General features: G+C 38.0%; 1 protein-coding gene across 1 annotated transcript; it reads right to left on the reverse strand.

The window, feature by feature from the left end:
* Window positions 1-7935: 7935 nt before the first annotated feature.
* On the reverse strand, window positions 7936-8354 carry LOC127222546 (60S ribosomal protein L36a-like). Its single transcript, XM_051184734.1, has one exon. The coding sequence runs from the start codon at window positions 8312-8314 to the stop codon at window positions 7994-7996; it is 321 nt and encodes a 106-aa protein (XP_051040691.1). The 5' UTR covers window positions 8315-8354; the 3' UTR covers window positions 7936-7993.
* Window positions 8355-10420: the final 2066 nt, after the last annotated feature.

Consider the following 10420-nt stretch of genomic DNA (forward strand, 5'->3'; position numbering starts at 1 on the left):
GCAAGCACAAAAAGAGACCATTCCACTGGAGACTCTAATTTCTGATAATATGCCTGGAAAGGAATAAAAACAGGTAGAGTCTGGCACTAAGTTCACAGGTGTTCCTGAAGAGCTGACAGGCGATCATGATGTTTGACCAAGGGTCAGCACTGCTGACACTTTGAGCATATAATGAACACCAGGGAGTTCTTATTCAGAGTCCCCGGTGCTAGACAGTGTTTCAGACAGTAGTTTCATTAAGAAAGAAAGTCACTGAACATTCTTAGAAAAACATCTTTTATTATTTTTCAGTACAAAAAAAATGAGGAAAAATACCAGTTGTTTAATCTAGTATAGAAGTGATAGAAATAGCTAATTAAAGTCCAGTCCTGCCCTTTCTCATCAAGAGATTTTGCAGCCTTCAGCCTCACCAATGGAACACTTACACTTACTGTTTCTTTTCTTAGGTGTCTTTCTTCTTTTTCTCCCCTCTTTTATTTCTCTCTTACTTTTGTAGGTAATCTCACTTATTTCCTTTTGTCTAGTTATATGCAGAATAACAAATGTCTAATTTAGAAACTGGTAATTTGGCAAATTTAGACAATCGCCTCATAACCACATTTTAGTACACCTTTGAAGCAGTGGAAGTTCAAAGGCTTTGAGAGGACTGCTGGTGCATGGCTCGTTTCTATGAGTCATTTGAAGTAATTGGTCTTGTCTGATGTATGTTTTGAACTGAGGAAGTGGGGCTTTATTGCCACAATCACATACAGGTTTTGAGCCTAGGAGGTCAGGTTTTCCTCACAGATGCATGTTTGATAAGGCAGCAAACGGACAGATGTGCCTCTATACACCAGGGAAGAGGTGTGGAGAAGGAACAGATAAAACAGTTGAGAAAATTCCATGAAGCTGTGGTGAAGCACTTTTGGAAGCAGTCCCAGTTAGGAAATTTCTCATGAACAAGCAAGTCATAATTTAGACACAGACTTTAGACTTTAATTTTGTTCCCAACCTAAACCTACCCATTATCGTCATCAAGTTAAAAGTGGACCAGCAATTTGCACACAGTCAACTTGTTAAAGAAAACCATCTTCCTCAAAGGAGATTAGTTACCGGTCTTGGAGTTTTCTGTTAAAAGTATGTTCCTGAGGTACAGCCAGCATTTACCCTGTTAGCGCTACATAGTGTATATAGTGAGTATTGTTATTTAGAAATCTATTTCATGAATAATTTAAATAAAAACGTTTAATTCCAGAGGAAACATCCACAATTGCCATTTGTTTTATGTCTTTCTGCTGTAACTTTTGTTTGTCATCTTTCCCAAATTATATGTGTGTGCAAATAAACCCAAATGTTATTAAGATAAAAAGAAGCAAGCACACACACACACACACACACACATACACCTTTAAGTATTTCTCATGATACAGTCAACAAGCATTTACTGAATACTTAGAATGTATGAGACAGTGAACTAAATTCAGAAATTATAAAATATAACCTTTTTAAGAAAAGTTTGTAATCTAGCAGGTCAAAAGATAACATGAGCCAGAAAGGGCAAAGTCCTGGAAGTGGTCTAAAGTGAAACCCTTATATTACTGGGGTAATTGATTCTGGTTAGCTAGAGCTAAGAAATTAACAGCATCATTGAAGTGAAGACTTCTGAGAAGTGTTTTCTGAGAGCGTGGAGAAGCTGTGTTCCAAAGGCTGCCAAGTTTGTACCTCATGCTGGCAACAGAATTTGGTAATATGTAATAGTCACTAAGGTGGTGGTGGTTTTGAAGGCATGAAGGAGTCATAGAGAACAGCTAAAGCTTGGTACTGTAAAAGTCCAGGAGAGGTTATTGGTGACAGTGCAGCTTCAGTACCAGTAGAAGAAGGCCCAGGACTGAAGGGAAAGGGTCATGCAAAGAAGTAGAGGCTTGACACTATGAAGAGAGTCTATGAGAGGTTATTGATGAAAGTAGAGACCATTTTCAGCAGAAGACCCGACCACCAGGAAAAGAGGTAGTGGTGGAGTAGAGACAGCTGAAGCTTAGAAGACAGAGGGTTGCAGAGGGAGGAGTTGCAGAAGTGACCCAATCCTTTTGGAGACATCCAGAAGATCTGAGTGAATCCCAGATAACTGGACATTGACTTATTTATATTTATACTGTTGGAGTTCCGTTTTACTTGGTTTACTGTTTCTTTCCTCTTAAAGAAGGTATTTAATTTAATTTCCATTTTTAAAGGAGCCCACGGATGAAAGACTTGAACTTTTGAAAGTGATTTGGTATTTTAAAGAGACTGAAATTATAAAGTTGCATTTTTTTTAAGACTGTAGGACCTTTAAAGTTATTTATAACTTTAATGTGAGATCTTGGTGATGAATAATAAAGGAAGGGATATGGCTTAATAGTGATGTGTTTGGTGTCAAGCTGATTTTGTGTGTCAAATTGACACAAGTTAGAGTTACCCAAGTAAGGACCCTCAGGTAAGGAAATACTTCCATGAGGTCTAGCTGTTAGGCATTGTCTCATTTAGTAATCAATGCAGGCAGGTCAAGCTCATGGTGCGAGGTATTATCCCTGGGCTGCTGGTTCTGGATCCTATAAAAGGATGGGCTGAGCAAGCCATGGGAAGCAAGTCAGTTAGCAGTACCCCTTCTAGGTTTCTGCATCAGCTCCTGCCTCCAGGAGCTTGTCTTCATTTCCTTCAGTGATGAGCAGCAGGAAGTAAAAGTGAATCAACCTCTCCTCTTTAACTTGTTTTGTGGTCATGGTGTTTTGTCATAGCAGAAGAAACTCTAAGACAAATGGTAACCAAGGATGATTTCTGACATCAATATCTGGACTACACACAGACACACACACACACCACATATGCATGGAAAAAAATTACAAATGAAAAATATATATTATCAGGGCATTGTAAAATGAGTTTGACAAATCTACATACATCTTCAAGATATGTAATATTTCCATCATTGTAGAATATTCATTTATGTGCCTTGAGTCATTGAACATTCTATATAGGCAGCCAGTGTCCTGACATTAATATATAAACTACTTTTGTTTGTATTTTATCTGTTATACATTATGAAGTCATTGTGTCTGTACTTTTCATTGAACAAATACTTGTATTTCTTGTTTAAATCTTTCAGTAATCTTGGATGTTACTGATTGGCTTATGCTTCAAAACGTTGACTAGTCCTCTAAATTTATTATAACCTAGTCTTTCTCAGTGTTATTGAGGTTACATGCAGTTTAGGGTTACTGTGAACTGGCTGTTGTCAACATGTCAGCTCACTATTATTCAAAGAGGTGTAGTTTTTCCTCTAGCAAATGTCTGGGAATTGTACTACAGAGTATGTTGAGAGATACTCCCTCAGCCTAGACACAAGGGGTAGGGCCTGGGCCCTGCTCCAAATGATATGACAGACTTTGAAGATTCCCCATGGAAGGCCTCATGCTCCCTGGGGAGTAGAAAGGAGATAGTGGAGAGGACAGGGGAAGACTGGAAGATGAGGGAACTGGGATTGATATGTGAAACAAGCTTGTTTCTAATTTAAATTTAAAAATTATATAAAATAAAAAAATAAAAGTTTTCTAAGTAGAAAAAAAATAGTGTATGTTGAAGTTTGTGAGCACTAACCAGATAGCTTCCAAATGGAGTATATTATTTTGAGCGAACACAGTGATGTTCCAAAATTTCAAATTGGCTTATATTTTCACAAATATTTGCTGTTGCCAGCCTTTAATCTAACCCTTCATATGGGCATGAAGTCATTTCTATCTGTCTGTAGTAGAAAATTGTTTAATATGCTTCTTGGCATGGTCTGTAAATTGATAAGTGTCTGCTAAATTATTTGACTATTTATATTGGCTAGTTAGTTTATATTAATGATTTTCAGGATTCTGTAAGTGGGCTGGGGAGGTGCCTCAAAATTTATAATGCTTGTGGAGAAAGTATAAGAATTGGAGGTCAGGTCTCCAGAACCCACATAAATGCCTGGTGGGCATGGCATGGTGTCATATCTTCTTTTCAATCCTGGAGTCAGATACAGGAATTTCCTGTGTATGCTGGACAGTGAGATTAGTCTTCTTAGGGTTCAGGGATTAACTCAACAAATGAAATGAAAGAGTGATCTAGCAAGATTCCCGTCCCTGTTTAACTTACAGCCCACACATACACATGCACACACATTCTCATGTGCAAACTAGTATACACATATAAAAAAAGAATATAGTAGTAGTGTTTATGTATCCTGGAAAGAAGTACTTTGTTAAATGTGCATATGGTACTGTGAGGGACAGAGGGGATGTACTTCCTCCACTCTGAAGTACTCAGACCATGCTATAAACCAGCTAATGTACCACTCTCATTCTGAGGACTCATCAGCTCAGAGTACCTACCAAACAAAATCCCCCACACAGGCATCTATTTCTTCACTAATGTTAATTCCCATCACACTCAATGAACCCTTTTTATCCTCTATCCTTTCTCCGTGGTCATCTTCTAGAACTCCAGCTAAAATTATACACAATCATTAATTTCAGGGTCTGTACATGGCCTCCTCATTTTCAGAAAAGAACCCGGGCTCATATACTGACAAAGAATAGACTCAACATCTTAAATTCCCTCCCCTGTGTTTCCTAACTATGTATTTATTGGACTGACCACTCTACACCCAGTGTTATTTCCTTTGCATTACAGTGATGCCTAGTGCTTGTATTACACTATGTCTGGCACTTCTGTGGGTACAGTGTATTATGTGAACCATCTGAAGTAGTTTTCAGGACATCCCAATTTTCTACATGTAAAATGAAACACATATTTTTTTAAGCATATGCATGGCAACAATACAAAAGTCCTTAAGACACAATCCTAATCTAAACAAGATGTTATTGTCTATTTTTCACACATCTTCCTTAGGATAATTGCACCCCATTTTAGATATTTCCATTCTCTTTTCCATTGCATACTGCTTCTATCTACTAGCTATCTTTTTGTTATTCCAATAGATTTTAATGTGTATACATGTACACACTCACTTAAAGAATTCCAGCTTTCTTTCAATGCTATTAAAGCAGTTCTACCTACTTGAATGGGGTCTGCTCTAAGTGCCACCTAGTACAATCCACCCAGGTCTATATCACTGCCTATTCTCCTGCTGTGTGTGCATTCATGGCAGCTTATACATTATCTATTGCTGTGCCATCCCTACCTTCACCAGGTCCTCCTTCCTTTTTAGAATCTTAGTTCTTGTCACTGGTCTGTTTGAATCCTCCATTGATACACTGGAGAATACAGACTTTTGTTCATTTGTTTCTTGTCATTCTTTCATGTCCATGGTCTTCTTAATATACATACAGCTCATTACTGAAATAAGAGGACTTTTTTTTTTCATTTTTGAAAAAGTATGGATAACAAGTCTCAGAGACTACTTCTATGAGTTGCCTAATCCCTTTCTAGTCCAACCATTTCAGATACCCCTGGCATTTATTTGTTAATAACTATATACGCTACTGATCCAAGTGCTGTATAACCATTTAGTAATTTGTTTCTCCCAATGACAATATGATTTAAATACTATTCCTATTGACAGATTATCATTTGGAAATCTAGGATATAGAAATAATTAACTTACTGTTACCAGCAGAATGGGAGGAATGGCTCCAAGTAGCCTCTTGTTTCTTTTTCTTTTTTTCGCCCTTCCTTCCTTTCCTTTCTTTCTTTCTTTCTTTCTTTCTTTCTTTCTTTCTTTCTTTTGATAATTTTTTTCTATTTAATTTGAAACAAGCTTGTTTACATGTCAATCCCAGTTCCCACACCCTCCTGCCCTCCCCTGTTCCCACCACCAACCAGTCCTATCCCCTTTCTGCTCTCCAGGGAGCAGACTTCCATGGGTTGGAGGGAGTCTTGAAATTCTGTCACATCATTTGGAGCAGGGCCCAGGCCCTCCCTGATGTGTCTAGGCTGATGTAGTATCCCTCTATATGGAATGGGCTCCCAAAGTCCATTTGTATACTAGGGATAAATACTGATCTATTACTAGAGGCCCCATAGACTTCCTAGTTCTCCTAACTAACACCCATGTTCAGGGAGTCTGGATAGGTTCCATGCTGGTTTCCTAGCTGTCAGACTGGGGTACATAAGCTCCCCCTTGTTCAGGTCAGCAGTTTATGTGTATTTGTCCAGCCTGGTCCTCAGCCCTTTGCTCATTACTCCTCCCTTTCTGCAACTGGATTCTAGGAGTTCAGCTCAGTGTTTAGCTGGTGATGTCTGCTTTTGTTCTAGGATGGCATATTAGGTAATCATCAATCTCATTATCTGGGAAGGGTGTTTAAGGTAGCCTGTCCACTATTGCCTAGATTGTTAGTAGGGTTCATCTTTGTAGATCTCTGGGAATGTTCCAAGTGACAGATTTTTCTTCAAATATATAATGGCTCCCTCTATTATGGTATCTCTTTTCTTGCTTCCCTCTATTCTTTGCCTGATTCAGTCTTCCTGGTTCCTCATTCTCACTTCTCTGCTCCTCTTCCTTTTATTCCCTCTCCCCTCCCCCATGCTCCCAATTTGCTTGGGAGATCTTGTCCCTTTCCTCTTCTTCAGGGGATCATGTATGTCTCTTTTAGGGTCCTCCTTTTCTGTTTGTGTGGATTGTAGCCTGGTAATCATTTGTTCTATGTCAAAAAACAATGTATGAGTCTTTTGTGACTGAGTTACCTCACTCAGGATGGTTTCTTCTAGTTCCATCCATTTGCCTGTAATTTTCAAGATTCCACTGGGTTTTTTTTTTTTTTTTGGTTGATTTTTGTTTGTTTGTTTGTTTGTTTTTGTTTTATTTTGTTTTTTTCTTTTTTTCCCTGCTAAATAGCACTCCATTGTGTAAATGTACCACATTTCTTCATCCATTCTTCAGTGGAGGGGCATTTATGTTGCTTCCAGGTTCTGGCTATTACAAATAATGCACCTTCTTTTCTTACATAGACTGTACACCCAGTCCTGGCAACTGAGAGGTAGTGGTAGTTTTATTCAGGCTATCTAGCAGATAAGAGAGGACACTGGCATTTTGAACTAATATCCATTTTGAAATGCAGAATGCCATAACTTGCTACCTGCTATCTCAAAGTTAAGAGGCAAGCAAGGACATCTGAGCTAAGTAACCAATTTGGAATGGAAAAAAGACACTAGGCAACTGAAGCTCCTTCATTCCTCTCAGGTCTCATAACTGAGTGGTGGGGGAGGCATTTCCATTTCCTAGGGTACTCCTTAGCCCCACAGGCTCACCTTTTAGCACAGATAATGTCATCAACATGAAACTTTCTAAGTGCTGCCCACACTATGAATAAATACTTTGCCCACTAAGGTACACAGTCTAACAGTAGGAACATGCTCAAGCCAATCTAGCTTTTCACTTTATTTCTATGCTCAATTTACCTTGAACTTCTCTCTCAGTCCTCGATTATCACTGTTCACCTCCTGGCAAGGTGACTCTGTTCATCCTTTACATATCAGAATAAATATTACTTCCTTAGCTTGACCTGTTCTAGACATCAAAGTAGGTCACCCTGCCCTCCCAACAATCCTCTACTTCATAGAACTCTATTGAAATGTAATATTACTCTGTATATTTACTTACATCCCTTCTCTGCCTCTCCTAATGGAAGAAATACTAGTAGAATACAGAATTTTGTCATACTTACCATCTCATTGACAACACCTCACTTAACTGAGATTGTTTCATATATTAGAAATTTGAAGTATTTTGGTAATAAAAAATAACAACTAATATGCTTCACTGGCTTTATAATATTATTTTGTCACCCAACTTACATAAGCTTCAGTTTAACTGAACGAATATAGATTTACGAGTAACATCTTGTATCCAGCTGAATAAGATAGAATCGTGATCAATTGGGCATTTTTTTTTTTTTTAGATGTTTCGATAGTTTCAGTTTATTCCTTCCCAAAAGACCAACCACAATCAAAGGAGGTGAGTTTCTTTTATTGTCTTCATAACAAGATCAGCTTAGAACTGGATCACTTGGCCCTTTCTCTTCTTATCTCCTCCCAGTTCAAAATGCTTGCATCTCTTAATAGCCAGCATCCGCTTAGATATGCAGTTAGGCTCAACACACTCAAGCCTCAGCACAATCTTTTTTGTAGTTTTAGCCTTTTGTCGGAAATTGAGCTTAGTCTGCCCACCATATCCACTCTGTTTCCTGTCATACCGCCGCTTTCCCTGGGCATACAAAGAGTCCTTGCCCTTCTTGTACTGCGTCACTTTATGGGGCTGGTGCTGGCCACATTTCTTGCAGAACGTCCGGCGGGTCTTAGGAACATTCACCATGTTGGCAGGAGCGATATCGGCACAGAAAGAAAGAGGGAAGGCCAGCAACACACTCAACTGGGCATTTTTATAATTAATTTTTTTCACTATTTTTATAAGTGAAAAGCCAGCATTCTGATTATGAATTATGATTCAGTAAAATATATTTTGCATGATTATCTCAGTTCCTAGCATAAAAATAATGAATGTATATTATCATTGTTTCTTCTGACTTCATGTGGGGGTATGGAAAGGTCTATATGGATATGAGTACTTGCTCATTTGAATATGTGAGTGTGTGTGAACATGTAAGCCAAAGACAGACTCAGAGACATTCCTCTACTGCCTGCATACTTGTCCCACCATTTTATAGTGTTTCTATATTTTTTGGAAGTAGAATCTCCCGGTAGACAGAAATGCCCTGTGTAGTATAGGCTAGACTGGTTGGCCAACAAATCTAACAGTTCAATTGTTTATGTCTCCCCAGCCCCAATATTATAAGCACACCACTCCACCCACCTTTTTATGTTTGTTTTGAGTAAAAAATGTATGCTCAGATGTATGCACAGCATTCACTTTATACACTAAGCTATCTCCTTAGTTATTGTTCATCACTTCCTTACTACTAACCTTAATTGCATAGTTGACTTTGAGATTGCCTCATACCAGATGTTGGTAATCACAAACCAAGTAGCAAAGTAATATTTGCCTACTTTTCAAATATTTTACACTTTTGTTTATCTGCCTTAATATTGTACCATGTAGATGGCAAAGCTGTATTTACACTCTGCCCTTATCTTCCTTACCTTTGAAGACAGTAAACCTATAATCAGAAGTTCTTTGAGTAGGCCCGTTAGCTATAAAATGGCTATAGTGTCCACCAGACCACCTCTAACTTCATTATAATCTCTGTGTGCTAAAATCATACCATTACAGCATAGTTTTTAAAAGTTGAAAGTTACCATGACTTATGGTTATGTTAGAAATAACAATTTCTAATCATTTACCATAAAAGCCACAAAAACATCTTGACTCCTTAATTCCTAGCAAAAGCATGCCCTTCAAAGGAAAGACATGAATATCCCTAGCTTCATCAGTCCATCTGTCTCTCTCATCTCTTTTACTCTGTACATCTAATCTTAACTCCCTAATGTTGAGCAGTTTGTTTGTGTACTTATTGCCTATTTCTCATAGTCTTGACAAAGAATGGAGGTAATCTTCACCACTTACATATCATTGACTTTATTTATTTTAAAGTTCTAGGGATAAAACAAATGCAGTTTGGCATGAAAGATAGTTAACATAGTTGTATCTGAAAGTTTATTTATCAGCCAATGCATCTTAGGGAGTGGCACAACCTTTTGGATTATGGGACCTTGTTGAAGAAGCATATGCTATTGATGAAAATATTGGTACTCAATTCCTCTCATACTTTGCTTCCTGGCTTCATGAAATGACCTGTCTCCACTATCATGCATCCTTGTTACCTTGATATCTTACCTCAATACAGTCTTAAAAGCAATTCAACATAGCAGAGGATGATCTGACACTTTAGAAATTGTAAGCAAGGATGATTATTTTATCATAGACATAGTGAACCAACAGCAAGACTACAAAATCTTCAACCCACATTTTAAATGACCATATTTTAACATCCTCAAAATTGTTCAAAGAAAAGGTTAGACAGAGAAAAAATAGTCAGAAAGCAGCACAAGAGGAAGTAAATAAAAATAAACCATGAAGAAAGAGAAACAACACCAAAAAGGTACATTACTATAAAATCAAGAAATCACCTCTTGAGCAGATACTGACAAACACAGCAGCTCTGGCATTGCACTAAAAGAAAGCACAGTCTTTAGGGGCTGCCCTGAGAATTTTAAATCCTTAGGACTGCTAAGGGACAGTCTGCTGCCAGTTCCTACATGGTGGTGAAGACTATCTTCAGAATGTAACAACTTTCTGGATCTGTTGGCCCACTGAGCTGTTTCACAGATTCTCACAAAGAAAGAAACATCCATGTTCATACTTTCTTTGTTTTATGCTCTGTAATGGTAGGAAATATGATCACGAACAAACAGACTGATCCAAACTTTAGTATTTTATAGTTTCGTTGTATTTTAGAATGTG

This window comes from Phodopus roborovskii, unplaced genomic scaffold (genome assembly GCF_943737965.1).
Source record: "Phodopus roborovskii unplaced genomic scaffold, PHOROB, whole genome shotgun sequence".
Taxonomy (NCBI): domain Eukaryota; kingdom Metazoa; phylum Chordata; class Mammalia; order Rodentia; family Cricetidae; genus Phodopus; species Phodopus roborovskii.

Bases quoted from the DNA above. Each gene is read 5' to 3' on its own strand.
- LOC127222546 (XM_051184734.1), bottom strand. From the start codon at position 8,314: ATGGTGAATGTTCCTAAGACCCGCCGGACGTTCTGCAAGAAATGTGGC.